The sequence below is a fragment of the Anabas testudineus genome, chromosome 24 (genome assembly GCF_900324465.2).
Source record: "Anabas testudineus chromosome 24, fAnaTes1.2, whole genome shotgun sequence".
In the NCBI taxonomy this organism is placed as follows: domain Eukaryota; kingdom Metazoa; phylum Chordata; class Actinopteri; order Anabantiformes; family Anabantidae; genus Anabas; species Anabas testudineus.
In genome coordinates this window covers 793,702-816,318 of record NC_046632.1, presented here as the reverse complement: position 1 = coordinate 816,318, position 22,617 = coordinate 793,702, and the positions used below count along the sequence as shown (strand labels likewise).

General features: G+C 40.8%; 3 protein-coding genes across 5 annotated transcripts in view; 1 reads left to right on the top strand and 2 right to left on the bottom strand.

The window, feature by feature from the left end:
• Positions 1-5,245, top strand: part of ankrd6b (ankyrin repeat domain 6b) — a 31,579-nt gene extending 26,334 nt beyond the window's left edge. For 2 of the 3 annotated variants that reach the window (XM_026341299.1, XM_026341300.1), the window contains exons 14-17: positions 163-315; positions 1,072-1,185; positions 1,428-1,725; positions 3,699-5,245. In XM_026341299.1, coding sequence (XP_026197084.1) covers positions 163-315; positions 1,072-1,185; positions 1,428-1,725; positions 3,699-4,297 — 1,164 coding nt within the window. In that variant the 3' untranslated portion in view covers positions 4,298-5,245. The remainder of the gene's footprint in view (positions 1-162; positions 316-1,071; positions 1,186-1,427; positions 1,726-3,698) is intronic. The other variant, XM_026341302.1, reaches the window with a different exon arrangement.
• A 127-nt stretch (positions 5,246-5,372) lies between these two features.
• Positions 5,373-7,739, bottom strand: lyrm2 (LYR motif containing 2). Its single transcript, XM_026341303.1, has 3 exons — positions 7,638-7,739; positions 6,069-6,209; positions 5,373-5,611 (listed from the first exon to the last, which is right to left on the bottom strand). Exons 1-3 carry the CDS (start codon positions 7,680-7,682, stop codon positions 5,531-5,533), a joined length of 267 nt encoding a protein of 88 aa, XP_026197088.1. The 5' UTR covers positions 7,683-7,739; the 3' UTR covers positions 5,373-5,530.
• Positions 7,740-8,646: 907 nt separating this feature from the next.
• The window catches only part of mdn1 (midasin AAA ATPase 1), a 57,052-nt gene continuing 43,081 nt past the window's right edge, over positions 8,647-22,617 (bottom strand). Inside the window, exons 72-102 of the mRNA XM_026340684.1 lie at positions 22,516-22,589; positions 22,199-22,382; positions 21,894-22,038; positions 21,335-21,481; positions 21,132-21,255; positions 20,678-20,783; positions 20,394-20,509; positions 19,741-20,142; positions 19,436-19,662; positions 19,142-19,279; positions 18,670-18,863; positions 18,333-18,494; positions 18,107-18,244; positions 17,267-17,402; positions 16,436-16,602; positions 16,152-16,283; positions 15,914-16,055; positions 15,042-15,340; positions 14,780-14,938; positions 14,330-14,431; positions 14,027-14,228; positions 13,753-13,923; positions 13,356-13,513; positions 13,116-13,205; positions 12,084-12,199; positions 11,682-11,856; positions 11,489-11,562; positions 11,135-11,249; positions 10,911-10,977; positions 9,692-9,834; positions 8,647-9,614 (exon numbers count right to left, since the gene is read on the bottom strand). Of these exons, the coding sequence (XP_026196469.1) occupies positions 9,429-9,614; positions 9,692-9,834; positions 10,911-10,977; positions 11,135-11,249; positions 11,489-11,562; positions 11,682-11,856; positions 12,084-12,199; positions 13,116-13,205; positions 13,356-13,513; positions 13,753-13,923; positions 14,027-14,228; positions 14,330-14,431; positions 14,780-14,938; positions 15,042-15,340; positions 15,914-16,055; positions 16,152-16,283; positions 16,436-16,602; positions 17,267-17,402; positions 18,107-18,244; positions 18,333-18,494; positions 18,670-18,863; positions 19,142-19,279; positions 19,436-19,662; positions 19,741-20,142; positions 20,394-20,509; positions 20,678-20,783; positions 21,132-21,255; positions 21,335-21,481; positions 21,894-22,038; positions 22,199-22,382; positions 22,516-22,589 (4,791 nt within the window). The 3' untranslated portion in view covers positions 8,647-9,428. The remainder of the gene's footprint in view (positions 9,615-9,691; positions 9,835-10,910; positions 10,978-11,134; positions 11,250-11,488; positions 11,563-11,681; positions 11,857-12,083; positions 12,200-13,115; positions 13,206-13,355; positions 13,514-13,752; positions 13,924-14,026; positions 14,229-14,329; positions 14,432-14,779; positions 14,939-15,041; positions 15,341-15,913; positions 16,056-16,151; positions 16,284-16,435; positions 16,603-17,266; positions 17,403-18,106; positions 18,245-18,332; positions 18,495-18,669; positions 18,864-19,141; positions 19,280-19,435; positions 19,663-19,740; positions 20,143-20,393; positions 20,510-20,677; positions 20,784-21,131; positions 21,256-21,334; positions 21,482-21,893; positions 22,039-22,198; positions 22,383-22,515; positions 22,590-22,617) is intronic.

Below are 22,617 nucleotides of genomic sequence, written 5' to 3'. Positions count from 1 at the left end.
TCTGTAAATTAGTTCTATCATCAGTCACACATACTGCTTCAGTGGAGAAATTATGGAGGCTATTCATTTATTTATTTATTTAGTCATATACAAACTAAAATGGCTACATAAAATTCCCACACAAAATATTCATGAGCAATAATACTTCTCATGGTGTCACAGGCTCCACTGAATGGCTGCCGCTGTGAACCTCTGATCAATAAACTGGAAAACAAGCTGGAGGCCACTAAAGAAGTAATGAAGACTGAGATCCACACTATCCAAGACCAGATGAATAGCAAGATCGGCCAACTGGACCGCAAGAACAAACATCAGGTAGTATATGCATGTAAACACGAAGCATTCATTCATTCTACCTGCTCCACAAAAGATATTTGGTCTGAATCACGCTCTCAATATTATTGAATTCCTGTATCATTTCCAAAACGTTTACCCCTTACTACCTTTATGTGTTGTGTGTTCTTTGCTGTGTGCAATGGTGCCAAACTTCCTGTGCTTCCAAAGAATTTACTTTTATTTGAAAATTGTGATACGACTAAATCACTGAACTAAAACCAGCACTATGCAGGTACTTGATGTGTATGCCATACTTACAGCATACATTTCATGCAGAAGCATAAACCTGCCACTCATCACAGTTCTGTTATTTTAGCAGGAAACCTGCAGGAAAAAGGTTAAAATCCGGAAACTCTTGCTACACAAGCGGAACCGTGCTTAGCAGATAAAAGAGCTGACAATAAAGCAATAAAACTTTAAATGTTAAAAACATATGTCTAAACTTCTCTATTGTACTCAATGCAGCTGTGAAACATGGGTTAGAGTGATTAGGTCCAGTCATGGGTTCAGGCTGTCGGAATCTTTATTTGTTTTGATTGTTTGTACAGTGGCCTTGAGAGGCTTTAAAAAAATAACATGAGTAGTTTTCTAACCACAATTGTGATGTTAACATAGTTTTGACCTTCACTACAGTGAGGAACCATATTGGACCATATTTGATATAGTGATATTTATACATCACAAAGAACTCACTAAGATTCTATATCTTCTACTTACCATCTCCACTGCCATCAGATCTGGGCTCTTGATAAAAAGACAGTGGAGAGAGTGTTTGCAGAGAAAAGAGAATGTCTGCAGAGGATCGAGCAGAGGGCCGTGCATGAGCGACTGGAGGCAGAGAGGAGACAGGTAACATGAACATCACCTCTAGTGAACCATTACTGATCTTTATGAGACTCCAGCAGAGCTTTACCAAGACAAAGTCTTCATACAATGATGTATCGGCAAAATTGTTTTCTTTCACTCTTTTCGTTTAAACGCTACCTAAGGAAAGATGGCCACGTTTCATTTTTCTGTTGTTAAGCATGTTGATTGGTGAAGCTTTTCTTCACGTAAACTAACATAATTTCCTTTGTGTTGATGTCTTCAAGCAGGTGTCCCTTGTGAGTGAGTTGAAGAGTTGGTGTCTGTCCAAACTGCAGAACATGGAGGCTGCTTTCCCAGAAGATCCTGGTAACCCTAAGCTGCACCCATTTCCCTCTGTGTCCGAGGGACTGATTGATGCTAATGGAGCTGGCCTCACTGAGCTGCCTACTGGAAACGAGGGAAACCTGTGTCTGGAGCTTTGCAACAGCTCTGGACGTGTTGACTCCAGCTGTGAGAAGCCCAGTTTGACAGAGGGGGGCTCAGCCAGCCACTACGTTGTTGTTCATGTGGAGAGTTCTCCAGGTATGGCCTCATCAACTGAGATGTGTCGTTGTGCATAAACAGATAGAGATCCTACATTGTACTTTCTCCCAACTTTATCCACATAATACACTCACTAACTTAAAAAAGACTGTAATTTGTTTATTACATCACAAAGTTACATTATGTAACTTTTTCTGTAGAAATATCCAATATACCGTATATGTTATTTTGGAGGGGTGCTGTCGGTTCACCTATTCAATGCTGCTGTGAAGTCCGATTCACAGAACAGCACTGGCAGCGGTGGACAGATATTCATCAATTCATTCGGGGTGGCTGTGGCTCAATAGGTAGAGCAGTTGACTACCAATCACAGGATTGGTGGTTCGATTCCCCGTCACATGCCAAAGTGTCCTTGGGCAAGATACTGAACCCCTAGTTGCCCCCGGTGAGTCAGGTCAGCTGCATAGCAGCTCTGCCATCGGTGTGTGAATGTGTGTGTGCTTGTGTGTGTGAATAGGTGAATGAGAAGCAGTGTAAAGCGCTTTGAGTGCCAACTAGGTAGAAAAGCGCTATATAAGTGCAGACCATTTACCATTAAAGGTTTTGAGTGAGGCGACCTTCTAACCAGTGGAAGCTTTCTCTTGCAAATGTGTTTACACTTTTCCATTGTTACATTTTCACATCCTTTTTCAAAACTGTTAACACACGTGTCTTCCGAAGACCCCAAAACTTTGTTGAATGACTGTATCAAACAAAAGAAAAATTATAAGCATTTTTACAAACCTCTATATTGACCAAACCACTCTATCTATAGTGCACCTATATAACACTTATCTTTTGTTTTATGTTTTTCTGTGTTTTTACAGTAGCATTTACAGTATTTATCTGGAAACAGACTGAAATCAGATGCAGTACAATACAGTGAAAATTGTTTCTGAATTTTTATTATCTTTAGTGCCTCTCATTATTTTTTCATTGAAGAACAAATACAGTACACAGTGCCAAATCCAAATGTGTCTAGTGTACCTGTCTTCCTGTACGTCTTGCATTGGCCAAAGACTTGTGCACAAAACTGTCATTCTATAACAATGTAAATAATCTACAAATGGTAAAAATCTAAATAAGGTTAAAGCAGTTTATAATGAAAGCTGTGTAAAGAATTTACTCTATTGTGTAATGACTGAAAGGACTGACAGTCATTTTGACAACAAGTAGTGTTGTTGTCGGTAGAGATTAGCTTCTGTTTCATGTTTTTTTGTTAGTGCAGATCATTTAGTAAAGATTTGTCATCTTCTGTTTCAGCCTGTTTCCCTGTTTCAAAAATGCTGCCACAGTGGATAGAAAGGTCTCAACTAATGAGAAACAAGCGAGACAAATGAGAAAAACTGTAAGAATAATAATGGCAGAGTGATAGACGATAGAAGAGCATAAACAGGAAGAAGGAGGAGAAAGCAGAGAACAGGAGATTAATTGAAAAAGTCTCGTTTAAATAGCAGTTTTTAACTAAGAGTTAAACACACCTACATGAGAGAAATGTGTTTGTGTGTGTGTGTATGTTAAAATGTTATTTAAATATTTCAATTGAATTTATTGAAATTAAAACCAATGAGAGTAGACATTAGGCTGTGAAGGCCACAGTGTAAGAATCACCCCCCGACACACATAGCTATCAGCCGTCAGGTAACTGTTGAAGAACACACCAGAAAATGATTTCTGTGTATGTGCTTTCTGACGATTTAACTAATACATCAATTTTAATACCATAAAACCTTTAAAAGCGGTTTTCTTTATTTGGACTAATAACAAACATCAAATGTGGGCCTGAAAGTTCACAATGTGATATGATATTCTGTCCTGAACCACCTGCTCTGCACTGCTGCCAAGAGATTCTTAGCTAGTATTCTTTAAGCCATTTCTTTGGATGATTATAAAACTAACCATGTACAAATAATGTTCAGCAGTTACTTGTATATTAGATCATGTTCACCACATCTCTTTTGAATATTCAACAGATGGTGATAAGGCACACAAGTCAGAAGTCATCTCTCCTACAGATGTCAAGAAGCTGCTGTCATCTGTCCAGGTGGTTCGGCCTAAGGAGCGTTCAGTGATCTGTGGAGACACCCAGAGGAAAAAGGAGGACCTGCAGGATGTGGACATGGAGTACGGTGCGAGCAGGAGCAGGAGGAGCGGCCTCAGAGCCAGCAGCCTGTCTCCAGCCACAGAGCGCCGCTGCAGCAGCAGGGCTGAGGCTGGGGTCAGAGACCAGGAGCTAGGCAAGGAAAGACAGAGGCACCATAAAAAACATTCCCAGGGCAGGCCCAAGTCCAGAGGGGCCACATGGGGGAGGCCTCTGGAGGCCTTAGGAGACCCTCCCTGCAAGCCTACCTTTGCTAAGGAGAGGGTAGATAGCAACGCTCTGGAGGTGACACAGTATTTCTTTGAGGCAGTGTCGATGCAGATGGAGCGCTGGTACGAGAGGAAAGTGCAGGAGGCTCGCTGGCAGGCTGATCAGAAGGCTCAGGCTGACAGAGCCACTCTGATCGAAAGGATTGCTTACTTAGAGGACGAGCTGCGCATGCTGAGAACAGACAGAGAAGATGACTGCTGACACACAGCTAATCTGTCACCACCAGACAGCAACAAACCTCAATAAGGCATTCGATGTTATCCTTATTTAGCACGTCTCTTCCTGGACAACCACAGTAAAACTGAGTAGATAGCTGTGGGGCAAGGATCCAGCAGCTGTCAGCTCTCAGTACAAAGGCCTAAAAAGGTTACACAGCTTTGCTGTTGGTTGTCAGGTAGCACTGGAATACTATGTTTTATAGAGTACTATAGTAATAGAGTATAGTAAGGGCAGCTTTTGTGAATGTGTTTTGTAAGTAAATTAGTAATTTACCGTAATCTGACACTGATTTTGTGTCATTTCATTTAAGTGTAGATACCTTTAAATAAGCTAACATTACATCAAACAACATTAGTAATGTGTGAAGTAGTATGTTCACATATTTATATACACATACACTATAGATTTGTGTAATATCATAAGAGGAAGAAGGTTTTTCAATGTTATTAACATCAGTCATTAATAATGTGCACAGCTTTCTGTTGATGTCTGGTATCTGCTAGAATCAGTCTTATGACAGTAAACAAATAACCTGCTGATTTATGAGAAGGCAGTTTAACTGACAGCTAAATGAAGGTTTTTTCTGTCAATATTTGCTACAGTAAATGTTTTGTATGGGGACTGAAGTACGACAGTAGAACAATAATAGACCTGCAGTGTTGAAATATAATTATTACTACACAGATACAATTTGAAAGAATAATAAACAAACATTTAACATGGATTTAGGTTAAATGTTTGAATAAAGTCATGTCAATTTAAGTCTGAACAGTGAACTGGCTCCAGGTTTTCCCCCTGCAGGACAATCCTGACACTAACATGAACTTAGTCAGAACTCAAACTGTTAATGGATAATGCTTTCAGTATGAATAATCCACTCCGAATATTAGTGCCAGAAAACATATTTTTAATAAAAATAATCATTCTTAATCTGCTCGTTTGCCTCATTAGTTCCTGATTAATATACACAATACAGCACAAACATTGTAGTGAAGTCTCACAGGTTCCAAAACCAGCTGCACTGTGTTGTAGACAGCAGCACAGGATGATCCCCTCAGGTCAATACCATCCGTTCCTAAGCACAACACAAGTCACAAGAGTGTGGGGTGTCCATGTCTCCATGGTTACCTCAGCACTTAGAGTGTCTTCTCTATGAAGACCACATGAGAGTCTTTATATAGAACCACTATGGAGATTCCTAGCAGTTGAGTTTCGTTAACTTCTGGCCAACGCCAGAGATTTCTGCAGCTCCTCCAGGTGGTTTTTAGCTTGTGTGATCATCATACGAATGGAATCCTAAAATAAAAATAATAGAAAATCAGCTGTAATGAACAGAGCAAAGTACACAGAAAAAATAACAGTAGAATAATCCCATATCCCTTCTCCTCCGTATAATTAGTAGGTTCATTCATACTGGCTTTTTCTGGACATTTCACTTTGGAAACACTCTGAAGTTGGTTTTAAATCTCTAGAAAATACTACTAGTATTTACTGGGACAAGGTGACTTGGGTTATTTCAACAAAAAAAGTACATAGGTACAAAAAATATTTGTACCTATTTTTTAATCAATAATTTTACAATACACCTAAAATAAAACATAATTTTCAGTGTTCCCGTCATGTCATCAATAAAGGCAGTAAGTCTTTTGAAGCATTTCACAACATCTTCACAGTATCTAACGTGAGGTGATAAAGACTCTATTTAACCAGTTGGACATCAGGATGATGAGAAATAAACATTCAAGCTCTTTACCTGGTCTGTGGCGTTCTTATTCCTCTTGAACTCATCTCTCGCCCAGTCTTTGAGGTACTTTCTGTCGTTCCCATCTGGCACCTGCTGAATGGTCCTCAGCATGTTTCTGTAAATCCCCAAAACCTTTTGCCTCTGTAGAAACTGACATCAGCAAGTTAGACCGAAGAGAACAGATTAGTTTACTTTAGAAATGAATTAAAATCTGTTGTGTTTTTAACAGAGATTTAACACAGTCTGACTATGTAGAGAATGTCCCCATTCAGTGCATCCACTTCAATGACACTCTGAAGGTGCAATCAAATCTCTGGAGAAATGCATTGAATGGTGTGACGGAAAGCAGAGTCACCTCGCGCTAACCACCGTCAAACTACTTCCTTTCCTACGTGCTGCACAGGTGAGCTCAGTGCTTTGCCTTGTTTCCCTTTCTTCAACGTGGTTTCCTTTGGGTCATGGAACATCATTATGTAAGGTCACGAGACTGACTTATTTCTAAAATTAGGCCTGTTTGAGTCAAACATCACAGCACAGGTGAGTCCATGAGCAAGTCAATGGCTTCCACACTGTTAGGACAAAAGATTACCAACAGCAACAGAGACAGAACTAGACGTATAGGTTTGACTTCAGAAGAGAGTCTACGTACAAACTCGCCACTGTTGTAGTTTTATTTAGTGGGAGATGTTAAAGTTCTTTAAGTCCTCTATAGAAAAGCAGTAATTGAGATTCACTTTTTCAGATGGATCAGATGTTCACAGCTTTTTGAGACTGCATATTTCAGTGGAAAGGCTAGAAAATAGACGTTCAGAATCATTAGATGGCTGTGGATGGTTCTCTAACGGACAGATCAGTGTCCCTTCACAGTTCTATGTACTCTTTCTACCTCATCTGATGTTTTCAATGGCTCATTTGCTGGTGATGCTGTGATCTTTGGTTGAATTACTATCAATGACTTACACACAACAGTTTGCTGTAAACAGACACACTGGAGTACACATACTAACTTTCTCTTTTATTGCTCGGTATTTATCACTGTGTGGAGATAATAAGAACAAACTTTACAGTAAGATTGAAGGTAAACAGCAACACAGAGGAACACTGCTGAGTTTGTAAGTCTAAATGTTCATACAGATCTGAAAGAGCGTGTCAGGAAGATCCAGAGGTTCAAGAGCACCTTTCTTCAAATTACTGGATTACAGTGGTTTAATAAGTGAAGAGGTGTTTCTGTTTTAGTGTAACGTTACTGTTTGGAGGAATATTCTGCATGTTTTATGTGCACATGGCTCCACATGTACATGTTCACTACAATGAAAGGTTTAAATCACTGAGAAACGTCGCTGATCTTCTCTTAACTGCCGAATCAGAAGCGAACTTCAGCCTCGTCCTCTTACTGTAAGTTAGCATTAGCCTTGAAGCACCGACACAGCAGTGTTGACATTATACACATATAGCATTAGCTAAAGCGAGCGCTTGACGTTACGTTTAACGCGCTGCGAGCTTTACATAAATAGGAGCAGTCCACATTTTAGGCATTTGAACAGTTCCAGTTCGAGTGCTGTACAGATTAAAGGTTACCTGTTTTAAAGACAGAGCCGTGGGTGGTAGCCTCGCAGCCGCCATGTCTCACAAGCAGTGACCCGCTTTGGAAGTTTAATTTTAATTGAGGCTGACTCGGTGCTGCCCTCTAGTGGAGCGGACGACGTATGATGATTTATGACAGCGCTGACTCGGTGCTGCCCTCTAGTGGAGCGGAAGACGTATGATGATTTATGACAGCGCTGACTCGGTGCTGCCCTCTAGTGGAGCGGACGACGTATGATGATTTATGACAGCGCTGACTCGGTGCTGCCCTCTAGTGGAGCGGACGTCTTCATCTGAGACACGCAGATCAATCCTAATTTCAAGGACAGTCACATAAATCCTAAATCTGGTTTTCCCACTCACTGGGTCCCTTGAACCATCAGTGAATATCTTTATGCAATGAGTAATTTCTCTGTTGAGGCACTTCTGCTGTTGAGACTATGACCCAGGAGTGTTTCTCTTGAAAAAGGGATAACTTAATATCTAAAGCCCACGTTACCAGAAAGAAACAGAAAACCAAACTTATTCTTTTGCCATATTTTCCTGCTGTATTTTCAATTTTCAAGTTAAAAATAACTTTTCCTGCTTTTGTCACCAAACTCTGAGGCCTCTTGCAACAGACTCTTATCTGGACTATATATATATATATATATATATATGAAAATGTATTTATGTTTTGTTTATTTTTCTTCAATTTGTCTTTCTTTGTAGTCAGTGGACTCATGACATCATGAGGAATATTGTATAGAATGGAAATCTAAATAAAACCTAAATACAAAATATATACTGTACATACAATAGGATATTGATACATCTTCATACTGTACATAGCAGGTTAAATTATACTTTGGTCTGTTCATAATTTCAAACTTTAAAATTACATTTTTGTAGCATGTAAAACTAATAATTTAAAGATGTGAGGCGTTAAAATCTGAGACATATTCAGCACAGACATTTTGAAGCTTCTTCTGTGATAAATCTGTTGAGTGTAAAGTAGACATAGCAATGTAAACTGTTTATTGTCAGGATCATTTGTGTCATGGTTGAACAGAAGGATGCACTAAAGCACAAAACACAGGTGATAAACATTTTACCAACACCTACTCCTGACAGACACTGTGAAATCACAGCATGGATGGAAGATCAACACATCACACGTTGATTTAAAACCACAGGGAACTGTTTTACTCGAGCATTTATCAAAAATGTCACTGAGATGTGAATGTCTAAAAATCCAGACAAAGCTGTGGCTACATATCTGATGCAGTTGTGAAGTGAGATGCAGAGCTGTTCCTCACCACGACACATTCGAGTCCCTCCGTGTGTCATGACCACACCCACACGCCACTGCTGGGTGATGAAATTCTTTTTCACAAAAACAGAATCTTCCTCTATCCTCTGTACATCTGTTGTGTTCACATTGAAGATCAAGGATGTGACTAATACTGACTAAAGCCTCCACAAAAACATTCCAGGGATATTGTACAAAGTGGACAAACGTATTTGCTGACTCCACTGACTTGGTTCATATCAGCCATGCATGTTAAAGTAATCCTTACATTACATTACATTACAAACAAACAGATTTCCCCTGATAGTTAAGACAAATCTTTCAGGCCCTATCAAACTACTAAAATCTACTGTAAAAATAAAAAATAAAGGCACATGTACAGCATCAAATCGTTTTTTTTCTCAGTTCTGGCTAAGACGCTAGCAGCAGAGTGGCATTGTGCAGTTGGCTGCTGATTTCTCCTCTCCCTCTATGACAGATGGCTTCCAGTTGGTCTACTGGTCGGCTGCTGTGACAAGTTCAAACCACTGCCTCAGCGCATCGCTCAGGGTCTCTGGCAAGGCGTTGACGTCCCGCAGGATGACGTAGAAGGGAAAGGGGAACTCCTCCATGTAGGAGCGGATTTCTGGCAGCTCTCCCGGCCCTTTGAATATGGGCACCTTGATGTCCAGGATGGAGTCCTGCAACACCACCAGGGTTCAGTTATACCTACATTTATACTTATACTAACAAAAAGGTCAAATGCAGCTTCACTCACCCGTGAGTTGGGGTTGTCAAGTATGATGAAAATGACGAACACGTTTGCGCTGCATGCTGCCTGCACAGCTGTCACCACCCGCTCCTTTCCCTCCAGGAAAAGCCCCCTGCCGTCAGACACAATGACCAGCAGCTGGGCTGTGTCTGTGTAGGTCAAAGTAGAAAGGGGCAGGATTTTAAGACATTACACAGCTACTCACTCAGATAAAAGTACACACATACAGTACTGTATGTTTGTGCCACACCTAACAGTGATGTCACAGTCTCACACTTCAAGTTCAGGTCAGAAATGTGATCACTAAATAAATAAGTGGCACAAAAAGAGCCTCTTTATTCAACATTCATAAACATCACTGGCTGCCTGTCAATTATAAATATAAGAATATTCTTTTTATATTATTTATAATAATTCTGTAAAAGCTTTTGTATAATATTCTTTTATTTAATGTTCATGTTTATTGTTGATTCATTAACTTGAGGTTTGGAGAGATGTTCAAAACAGAAGCCAGTAGATAAACAAATGAGAGGTCACATCTGCTAAAACACACTGATGTCTACTGGAGTGTGTTAATTAGCAGTTCTAAGTACATGTGTTAAAATGTACTTGAAAACAACATATTTTAAACAATATTTAATTTTGATTTATTTCTTTTACTGATTTATTTAACAAACTCTCAAACATGAAAGTTTGAATAGTAACTAAATCTGCTAAATAAATGTAGTAAGTGTGAAGTACTGTAGCTTAGTCTATCTGGCTCTTGAATAGTGGATACAATAGAAATAGAAAAATAACTTTTTAAATTGCACCAGGCTGAGTCGAATACAGGAAGAACTGATTCTGTCCATAGCATCATCCTACGTGTCCTTTGGTAAAGACTTGACAGCTGCACTTTCTGAGACTTTGATATGAATCAGTGGTTTCACCTGAACAAATACTTTAGTTTATATTTATTATGTGTTGTCTCATGAACACTCAAATACATGAATGACACAGAATGTGTGTATGAAAAAGTGTCCTGAGCTGCGGATCCAGATGAACAAGTGAAGTGCTCCGGAAAGGTTTAGGTCAGTTTGGTACTTCATAATACAAAGTACTGATTAAAAAGATGATGATGATGATGATGATGATGATGATGAGTTTCCCTCCACAACGGCCAGCAGACAGTCACAGTTGTGTGTCAACAAAACAACATCACACAGTATGTAGTGGGAGTCATTACCTGAGTTTAGAGATCCAGGAATCTGCTGCCGTGCTGCTAGAAACATTTTGGTTGAGGTCTCTAAAAACTGCAGAGGAGAGAGATGAAGAGATGCTCAGTGATAGACGGACACGCACTGTAACATAAACTCATATCCTGTCTCCTTCATTAACAGATACTACATTCTTATTATAGTCAAGTTCCCGTGAACAATTCAGGGTTTCTGTATTGAAGAATTCACAGACCTGTGCGATTCTGGTCTTCTTCTGCTGGAACTGACAGAGTCTGAGTATCCGAGCCCCCGACTCGTCACTGAACTGCTGCTGGAAGGGGTGAAGCAGCTGCACCTGCTCACCAAAACTGGACAATGAACACATGTTAGATGTGTCAGCTTCACATCAAATGTTTGTGCGGAACAAAATCTAGTAATCTGTAGTAGTCCCTCAACTATAGACAATATACCATCACAAACTATACATTGTAATGTCCCTATTGTCATTATGTGATTTTTGTCCCATTGCTCCATATTTCTTTACACCTCCATTTGTTTTTTTCACTTTGAACCTGAACATCATCACTTTGGTTTGAGAAGTGCTTACCTGCACACAGACACCTGTCCGACCTCCAGCAGAGTGAGAGCGCTGATAATTACCGACAGGGATTCAAAGGCCAGCTTCACCACACACAGAAGACAGCAGGTCATTTATTATGCTCTTATCATAACAACCAATAACAGCCCATCATTACTTCTGTCCTCTGTTTATCTCTGGACATACTGTAGGGCTCTATTACCTGTTTAGAGTGGTTGTCCACCATGCTGGAAGAGTCGTCCACAGCCAGACAGATGTGGTAGTCTCTCTTGCTGGGCTTTGTCCTCCTCAGCCAGATCTTGTCTTTACGGAACTGGCTGGCGATGTAGGGGATCACCTTCCTCATGTTCAGACGCTTCCCTGTGCGGTAATCACCTCTGTGGAGCGGCACAAGATCCAAAAACAAACATGGTTCTTTTAGGTTTCAAGATTTGGGCAGTTGAACTTTTGACAGATTTCCATTTTTACTTTTAATAAAATCACAATTTCCAAAAGGACGTTTTCACTTTGCCGTCATGGCCTACTGACATGATGGCAGTAAAGGGACAACTTGTCCCTTTTACACAATGGCTGTCATGTTATAACTGAGTGTACTGGTACTGACTTGAGCTTTGTAGCCTGTGTGGGCTCCAGGATGAGACGGAGCTGCTCACACAGCTGCTGGGAGAGAGCTGAAGTCAGAGTCTGGTACTGATGCCACATAGACACCGCTGCACTCTCCTGGAACACAGACAAGAAGTCATTAGTCAAAATATGTGAGTCAAGTGAGATTCATCACAGATCAACAGATCCACCAGTGATCTACTACAAATCTACTGAAGATCCCCTAAAGATCTAACAGTGATCATTCAATGATCAGCTTCACACCACCAGTAACACTAACATCCCCTCCCACACAGCCACAACTGACACGTGACCATAACTGACAATAATAAAGGAGCAATTTTTGCAGGCCTGATGTGTAGGGCCATTAGTTTTATCTTAAAACTTTATCTTCTGCCAACTTGAATGTAAGAGACATAGTTCAGGTGTAAATCATCTACAGTGGCACCCTTTAGTTCTGCTGATCACAAGGAGCACTATGGCAAAATGTCTTCATTGGCACTGTAGGTCTGCATCTGTACATAGTGTGGTGACATTAATGTGCCAAAAATGCAGGGAAGAAGAAAAAGACGTAAACAGCATCAAACTTAAATAAAATAAAAAGCCTTATTAAGGACAATTAATCTCGGTCTGCTCAAACCTATAGGGTCTGGTAAGAAACACTAAGTGTAAGCAGCAGTAACCAGACTGTTGATGTCTTTAGCTGTGTTACCATCACTGAAAAACTGGTTTTGTAATGATCAGTTCTTTATTATTCACTTATTAAATTTGCATTATTATTAACAGTGTCTACACTGTATTTAATGTCCTTATCTTAGAAAATATGCTTTTCTTGCAAAAACATGGTCATTTTAGTGTAATGTACTTATTGTGTCATTATTACCTTGTTATGTTATTTGATATTAAATTCTCACTACTGTTAGATGCCAAGTTATTTTATGTAAAAGTTTATGATACACAGCACATTTCTGAGTTTAACTATTACAACTCAGCATTTGTAAACTGTAGAACGACACTCATGGGTCACACTCACCTCCTCATGAGTTCCTGGAGCCAGGTTGTGCCAGGCTTCCAGCTGCAGCTCCATCTCCCTCCTGATCTCTTCTGGGTCTCTCTCTGTTTTCTGCACACAGAAACACACATGCATGGCTTGAAAATTCAGACTTTGATAACTAAATAAATAAAATAATTCAATTACTCTTTCCACAAATTAAGAACAAAAGCTGAGGCTGTGCTAATAAGGCTGTGGGGCTGTGTTGCAGTAGCCGTCTACCTGCAGGGTTTTCAACAGGAGCTGAGGAACTGTGTAAATTGTGGATTCTGTGCTTCTGTTTGCTCGCTCGTCTTTTCTGGGATGTTGCTGGTCCTGCCATCTCTCCTCTTCCTCCTCCACTCCCTGCCTCTGCAGCTCCATCTCACCACTGTCTACACCTGTACAAGAAGAAGAGTGAAAAGTCAGAGGATGTGCAGGATTTACAAAGACTAGCAACTGTGGGTGCATCTCCAAGCTTGGGACATTTGTAAGTGAAATTAAAAAATAATTCATGTTCATATTATTTATGAATAAATCAACACTACACTACACTGAACAAGGCAAAACAATTTCCATCTGGGGTTAATAAAGTTTTTGGAATCTTGAATGAATCTTGAACATAAGAAGATGTATGTACCTTTCTGTGAGGTCTTAGTAGAGTCCAGCTGCTCAGGCTTCAGTTCCTGAATGTCAGTGGCTTGGAGGTTGTCTTCCTGGTCCTCCGTTTCCATGGCAACATCCTCATCATTCTCCTCATCATGCTCCTGCTGAGTCCCTGCTGCTTTCTGTTGGTCTGCACTTGCCACGTCTATAGAGAAAAACCCACAGGCACCACATTCCGTCAGTTAGTTAAAATGTTTATGTTGACTAGAGAATATGAATTATTATTGTACGTATGACTGATAACTGACCATATGTCTGGGCATCATAGGCTGACTCTCCTTGTTTGATGTGTTCGTACAGGTCTGATTCCTGCTTGGCATCACTCTGCTGCCTGCTGTCCGTGAGTGTATCCTCGCTGTTGTCCACTGTACGCAGTCGCTTGTTCACATGCTCGTTGTAGTCCCCTGTCATTCGCTCATTGTCTGCACGACCAGGTTTTCGCTTGAAGCTCTAATACAGGAAAATAAATGAAACAGCTGTGATACATTATGATGGACTGAGAGGTGAAAGTGCAATGCAGAGCTGAGCTCTGTCTGGGTGACCAGCCATACCTGAGTCTTGCTCTGAGTCTGTATATTTGAAACCATCCTTGCTGTCAACTTTGACTGGTGGCCCTCTGATTGGCTGGCATCAGCTGCCCCGCTACCGTGCTCCTGGCAAACCAAAAGGCATCAAATACTTTCTACTTGATTGTAAGATTTTTCTGAAGACTTTAATTCAAAGATGTTATAACACTATTTGGCAATACGCAGCACATAATCAGTGATTCATGTGGAGTTATGTTGTGCTGGTATATTTCACTAAATGGGGGAGTGTGTACGAAAATGGCTGTAATCCCTGAATGCCACACTTAGTAGCAGTAAGCTGTTACAACCAATACAGTAGACTTGCACATTCTTTTCAAGGAGAAAGCTCTGCCTACAGCCTAATTCCTCTGGGTTTTCCTATCTAAAGTAATAAAAGTGAAACAGGTGAAGTGCTGAATTAAAGTAAAGGAGTACTTCTTTGGCTTGGTCTCTCTCCGATGCCTCTCCTGCCAGCTCCACAGCTGTATCACTCTGAATGTTCTCCTCCCCAGTTTGACCATTTGTGTTCTGCTCCTTCCTGTCAGCTGCTTCTGGCTGTTCTTCATCCTTATTCCCACCTTCATCCTCTTTACCCTGTGATCATGAGAAGTCATAACAATGAAACAAAGAACAAAACTCTGTGTTTGGTCTGTGACCATCACACAATGCAAAGGTAATAGTTTGTTTACATACACACCTCTGGATTGTCTTCTTTGTGATATGGATCAGTTAGCTCTTCCTCTCTCCCTGCCTGCTGTCCCCTGTTCTCTTCCTCCTCCTTCTCATCCTTCTCAGCAGATTCGTTGTCTGCCTCTGCTTTCTCTCCTCCTTCCTCTGTCTCTTCACTCTTGGGCTCCTGATCCTTCTCTTCCCCTGGCTGGTCGGTCTCGTTCTCTTGCATCTCCTCTGTCCCCTGCTCATCCTCCTCATCTTTCTGTCCGGTGTCCTGCTCTTGCAGGTCCATGGCTTTTTCATCAATGTCGAAGGGATTCTCCTCTGATAAGAGAATATGCAAAAGGATTTTAATAAGCAGACGTCCGGTGTTGCATACTGTGTCATGGCTAAATGTCATAGCAATGCATTTGCACGGTTTATGTGATCCATTTTTATATTAAGAGATCAACATAACTCATGTGAGGCCTTTTAAATTGTGTTGGTGGTGCCAAAAACGTGGAAAATTGCGACACAAAGACAAAAGAATACTTTTGTGGTTGCAACCTTAAAATTATACTTTCTTTACATTGAAGTCAGTTGGATGGTATTCCTGAAATTCTCTGGTGCCAGTTCTCAGATATGTGGAGATACTTCTTTACTTTGAACTTTAACCGAAACTAAACTGAATTAGTATTTTCGATAGTTGGTTGGATAAAATCAACTAAGAGAGCTGCAAAAATTCATTTCATTTATTCACAAGCAAATCACTAGAATAATAATCAAATGAGAAACTATTAAAAACTGTCAGGGTATATTTGCTTCAGGTATTTCACAAAAGGTTTTGCTATTTCAATGTGGAGACAGGTTTTTTGCGTGTTTATAGAGTGGCAATCAAAGTGCAGCAGCATGTCTTACCATCACCTTCTCCTTCGTCATCATCTCCATCGTTTTCATTGTTGTCCAGGTTTAGATCCTCAGGCAGATCCATGGCGTCAGGCTCGAGCTGCTTGTCCTGCTGGCCGTGGTAGGGATCTACTTCATTCTCATCAAAGTCCCTCTGAGAAACAGAAAAGGCACAGATTAGAGCCAGAAACATCCCAGATATCACAAAAAAAGAGTTAGTATAAAGATAAAATAAAGATTAAAAAATTACCTCATCTCCTTGCTCATGGATCTTCTCTTTTTCCTCATCATCTGCATGCTCTTCTTTATCCTGCTTGTTGTTCTCTTTGCTGGGATCTGCATCATTCAAGTTGTCATCTTTGGCAACGAGCTCTGATTCACCCTAACATAATCCACAGTGTTGACAAGAGATTAGACAAGGGTAAACTGCTGCTTTACATTTTCCATTCAAACTTGTGTTTTTCATACTATATAAAGATATATACAAATATTTTCATAACCTCATAACCTTTATGGTAATTTGGTTTCCTGTACCTGGTCCATTCCCTGGCCACACTCTTCCTCCTTGTCACTTCCTTCCTCCTCCTCCTCCTTCTCATCGTCTCCCCACATTCTCTCATCCAGTGTGTCAGTCTGGCCTTCACCCAGGTTACCCATCTTTTTGTCCAGTTCCTCCTCTTCCTCTTTCCCTGATTCATCATCTTCACGTGCAAATGATTAAGAGTAGAAAAATCTCATTAGTAATGATCGGGAATATGTTTATAGAGAAACGTATTTGAGTATTTTTGGGTCTCTAATATTTTTGACAAGGCCAATAGCCCTAAATGATTAATTTACTTCAGTGACTAAATAGGTTTCATGCTTGGAGTGTTCACATACCTTCAATTTAAGCACATTTTACTGTGTTGTAAATTTAATAGCAAATAGTAAATAGTTTATTAAATATTCTATATTTTTGTGCTCAGCGCAAGACAATGACTGAAACAAAAAAAAGTGGGAGTTGCCAACACTGTGAAACTTTGGATGAAGATAAATACAGGGTGTAAAGTGGATGTCAGGAGTCATTTAGTGGTTATTTGTGAAGAAAGCAGACAGTGTTAATAATGCTCTTTATCACACCAAAGGTGATCAAAGATAATCATATAATAATTTAATCTGGTAGGTGTAATGGATGTGATGTGTCAGGTCACATGACCTTCTCTAAACATCCATAAATGTGGATGTGTGTTCCCAAGTGAGGAGTTCATTGCAGCCTGACTTGATGAGGACTGTGCTTGGTTTTACTGTAGCCAGTAATAAGACCCTGAAGTCAGGAGGCCGTGAATGCAGTTAACTCATAGCTCACTAATGAACAAGAAGCATTACCTGATTCATTCTCATCCCCATCATGCATCTGGCCATCAAAATCCTCAGACATTTCGATAGCGTTGTCTTCTTCCTTGATATTCCCTTTATCCTGTTGATCTTCCTTTTCCTGACCCTCCTGGAAGGTGTCTTCCACCTGAAGAACATGGCAGGAATATTTTTATAAGATATATTGGTCAAACAAAATTCCTTCTGCAGTCAGGTAATAAGTACTTGTACAGTTATATACATTATAGTTTTTATTAATTCTGTACCAAAATATTATCCTAGGCTTATTTTAAATCCTAATTACACGTTTCTGGTATAGTCGTTACATGTCTTTTTTAAATGCGAACTATGTTGTTAGAAATTAGACTGCAGTCCGCATGTCATCTTTTCCATACATGTACAATAAGATAATCAAACAAATTTTACACAATATTTAACAAGACATTATTTAAATCGTCAGCAGCTCAAAGTGCAAAACTTCTTATCCCATCTCAGTATTTGAGGTGTGTGTGTGTGTGTGTGTGTGTGTGTGTGTGTGTGTGTGTGTGTGTGTGTGTGTGTGTGTGTGTGTGTGTGTGTGTGTGTGTGTGCCCAACATATTGAAATCTCATAATGTTTACAACTGCCACTTACTAGCATTTCCAAGAGCTTTTAATCTCACAAGCTTCAGCTGCGAGTGGCTCGACAAAAAAGTTAATAATGATCTAAGGACAGATGGTGTTGGCCACTGCACAAACTGTTAAATACCTTGAGGCAGATTTGTGATTTGTAATATTTGGCAAAATAAAAAAACTTCTTGCCTTAAGATTATTTGTGTATATATAAACTAAATTATTTAAATCTGTTAATTACCTGATCTTCATTCTCAATCTTGTCACTGACATCTTTGGTGCCTTCACCCTCTCCCATACCACCACCCTCGTAGTTGTGGAACTCTGTGGCACCTTCTCCATCTCCACCCGCCATGAGCTCCTGTGGTAGGCAGAAGCCCTGCGGAGGTAGAACAACAATTATTTATCCACCACTCAAAGTTATATTATTTTAACTAGAATGAGAGGAAGTAGTTTTTATTACAAACCTTCTGTGCAAGCTCGGTAAAGATGCTGGCAAGTACAGACAGCAGTTTGCCTGTGCTCCTATGTGCTCCTAGTGACACAGCCATGTAGTAACACACCATGTCACAGTAAATGCCCAAGAGAGGCTCCAGACGCACCAAAATCCTACACACCTTGTTCACCTCCTGTACACCAGAAGAGACGCATTAAAGCCACGGTGCAACATGAGCAGATGCTAAAGCGTTCAGAAGTAGTAGTAGTAGTTTAGTCACTGAGCCTTTAAAATGAACCAGTGCAGTACACTCTAACTTCACATGAGAGTTAAGTATTCTAGATGTTGTATTTGTAGCTGTTCCTTACTTGGAGTTGTGACGGCTGGCATGCATCTCTGTGTGTCTTCAGGGACCTAAGCAGCTTCTCCAGACCAGAACAAACATCGCCCCCACACAAAGCCTCCACGTCAGCTTGCAGCTGCTCCTCCAGGAGTTGAGTCAGGTGGCCAGGCTTTAGCAGGTCCTCCATGGGCTCCTTATCCTGCTCCTGGTCAGCACCAACTGAAACGATAAATAACATGATGCAATGAATTCAGAGCAACACACTTTTAGCACTGATAACATCTCCTCAAGTCCTATTGATTCCAGAGGAGGTATGTTATTAAACTGGTATACCTACAGTGATAAAGTAACAAATTCTAGTGAGTGTGTTGACATTGGAAAGATTAGATGTTGTGTACAGTAATCTCAGAGAAAGGTACAGATTTCTTTCCATTTGACATAATTTCATTTTCTCTTCACCAATGACAGCACATCTGCCCTTACTGCATAATTCTCACCTTTTATCACAGTCTTCTGGTGTTTTTGTTGTTGCTCTTTCTCCCTTCTCTTAACAAGTGTCTGGACAGCACACAGCACAGTGTTTATGTTTGTCTCCAACTCAGAACTGAAGTCCGTACAGAAGGCAGACTGGTAATCTGTGTTTTAATGAGAAAAGCAGAAGAGGTCAACATAATTCTTTGTATCTACACTTTTATGTTGCAAGTGTTCCAGCATCAAGGTTACTTGTTTTGCATCTGTTAAATTCATGCCTGTAGCATTTGGAGGAATGACAGTATGCTCATTGTGGTCACCTGTATGCATGTATTCCAGGGACATCAACTGGGTCCTCCAGGTGGTGAACTCAGTGATGTTAGTCTCCACCTGTCCTCTGACGTACTGCAGGCTTTGGGTGATGGCTGGTTGGCTATCTGCACTGCCAACGCACACGGCAGGCATGAAGAGCTGCTCCACACTGGGCATCTCAGCTGCTATGGCCCCTAGCTGGTCGAAGGCTGAGCAGCACGTTACAAAATGGTCCCTGTAGAACAAAGGGCTGTTAGGACTGCTGGGGTTGTACTTTGAGTTCAACTAAAACCTTCGAGTGAGTGTGTTTTACCATGTGTGGAGTACTCTTTCAGAGGTCTGCTGTGCCACAGTGTCCAGTTCCACCTTCAGGCTCTTTGTCTGCTTCAGCATTGCAGTCAAATGCTGGTGTAGCTGGCACCAGGCAGCATCTCCCCTTCTCATCAGACAGCCTGGGGGTTGGCGCTGTGCTACCAGTGGGGATGGGCACCTTAGAGTGTGCTGCCTGCAGCTGCTCGTCTCCTCTTTCTGCCGGAGGTCCTCTGGGCAGCACTGTAACAGCCAGACCAGCTGCTCCAGCAGGGTGGTGCACTGGGCAGCCAGTGCCTGGCCTTTGCTGACCCAACCCTGAAGAGGGGCCTGGGGTGGAAGGGTACAGCCTCGGTCGTGGCTCTGGATGCCAACCTTGATGTCCTGTATGCTGTTTGTTAGCCTCCTAGAGGTGGGGAAAAGACATATAAAGATGTATGCCTCACACATTGTGGACACTGCAATGTAACTAGTAAATTATAAAAATCAAAGATTAACCTTTACTTTTACTGTTCAATTTTCCAAAATATCCATAATGTTTAATTCTTAATGTGATCCACAAAAATGATTTCATGCTACAGGATAGGTCGGTAAGGACAACAATCATTACATTACTACTTCTTTAAGTGTCTTCTAGTCCCGTGGCAGCAGACTGACCTGAGATGGACCCACTGCTCAGTGAGCTTGGCGAGCCTTTGCCTCTGTCTGAGGAGCAGCTTGAACATGTGCGCTGAAAAACCTCTACAGCGTTCTATGTTACCTAGACCCAGCTCCTACAAATAAACAATAATAGGTCAAAATAGACAACCAACGGCAGATAAAAACTTTGTGCTGTATCTATTATGCCTAGCCTTCATGGTCAAAACACTGTGACAGAAAGCTATGACATTATTAATTCATGTGAAATTGTGTAGCATCAGACAAACAGTTGGCTGTCTCACTTTAGCTGGGTGCTGGAGAGCAGTCTGCAGGGCTGTTTTCCTGGCCCATGAACGGTAGAAGTACTTCTGACATCCATCCCATGCTGTCAACACCTCTGCAAATAACCTACAACATCAAAAATATAAACAGTTTTCCTTATGTAGAGGGAAGTTATCCACTGCTTAGTATTACAACAGTTTTTCTGGTCTCTAGTGACCTCAGTGACCCCTGAAAATATGTTTTTATTGTTAAGGAAATCCTTCACTTGCTACCAGTTATGAGATCATGGCAAATGCAAAAATTTGGCTTAAGAGCAGCTTTCTTTCAAAGGTTACACAGTTTCTAGTTAAAGCTGGGATATTATGTGTTTTTTTCTGATTTACCACACAGCAGCATACCAAACCTAAAAAAGGGTTACCAAATTAAAAGCCTGTCTATCAGCTATTATTGTTTGTATGAACAGACTATATTTACATGCTCTCTGTCTGCTCCTGGCTGACAGCAGAAAGAGCGGTGGTCATCTCCAGCGGCTGCATACAAAGTGTTGTTTCTGGGTCGTCTGTCCTGCTCAATGTCATTCCTTTACGGTATGACAGACCTGAATGATATTAGACAGACAAGTCAGTTCACTGCTTTTCTCAAACACAGTCAAATTATTACAGAGTGGGAGAACTCACCTATCTCTGTGAGCATCTTGAACAGGTCAGAGAGAGCTCTCTGCTTCTGCTGCAGGATGTGCTTGATCTCTGCCTTCTGTTTCTCTTTCTCTGCTGACACGTCAACAGTAAGGCTCTGCAGTTCCCGCAGGGTGCTGATGACCTCACCTGAAAAGAGAACGATTTTTAGAGAACATATTCAACCCTTAAAGTTGTCCAAGCGGCTCCTTTAGGCAGTGACTGCACCCTAAAAAATCTAAGTCTAAAAACTAACAGTCGAATCGCTGCACAAAGTGTCCTCTAGCATATTCCAAAGATTTTCAAAAGGGTTCAGGTCTGGACTTGAGAATTGATCATTTGAGCCCAATCAATCCTGGTATTATCTTGGAATATACCCATGCCATAAGGGAAAAAAAATCCATTGATGGTTGAAACAAACAAGACATGACAACACTCAAAGATACGATGTAATAGATTCGCACACACGCACGTCAAACAAACTGCAATATTGGAGCTTTGCAGTTGCAATGTAATAATTTTCCTTCAGATTTAGTGTTTAGTTTGCAGACATTTTTTTTACCAGTAAAGCAGTCCAAGTCTTCAGCCAGCTCAGGCATTGGATCTTTCTTCAGGAGCTGGATACAAAACTTCTTCATCTTTCTGGTCAGAACTGGCAGACGACCCTGTAGTGATGAAGCTTCAACTCCTTCCTCAGCATCCTCATTCTAAAACACACACAATGTCTCTAATTGTTATTCACTGAATATTCACTGGAGTAAAGACTAAAAAAAGGCAAGTGGCAATACTATTAAAAATAATACTAATGGCAAAAAAACATCCTTTGTTTGTTATGGTGAGATAATAAACAAAAATGTTGTCTTGTACCTGTAGATCCCTGCCCTTCCCAGGCAGCGTGCTTCTCAGTGCTCTGTGAACTCGATGGTTGGGTGTTTCTTCTGAGTTGGTGTCCACACTATCTAAATTTGCACTGCAACCCTGTTCCACCAAAGCAGGAGCAGTTGGACCATTTAGAGCCTCCTCGAACTTCTTGACAAACTTGAAGAGAGTGCTGAGAGAAAAAACAATAGGAGCAGATAAGAAATGACAGTATCCAGCAGTGTGTACCTGAGCTAGAAAAGGCCTAAGGAAGAAATGCTGAGCATAAAGTACCCAACAGGGAAAAAATCCAGGTGATATTTTACCGATGTGTCTTTTCCACTGACTGTTTGATGGACCAGAAGCTGACATCATTCCACTTGGAGATCTTAACATAGTCCTGAGAACAACAATTGACATTACAGTGT

Coding starts and splice junctions, on each gene's coding strand:
- lyrm2 (XM_026341303.1), bottom strand. CDS start 7,682: ATGGCGGCTGCGAGGCTACCACCCACGGCTCTGTCTTTAAAACAG. Junction 6,210..7,637: donor CGGCTCTGTCTTTAAAACAG/GTAACCTTTAAT, acceptor TGCTGATGTCAG/TTTCTACAGAGGCAAAAGGT. Junction 5,612..6,068: donor ATAAGAACGCCACAGACCAG/GTAAAGAGCTTG, acceptor TTTTTATTTTAG/GATTCCATTCGTATGATGAT.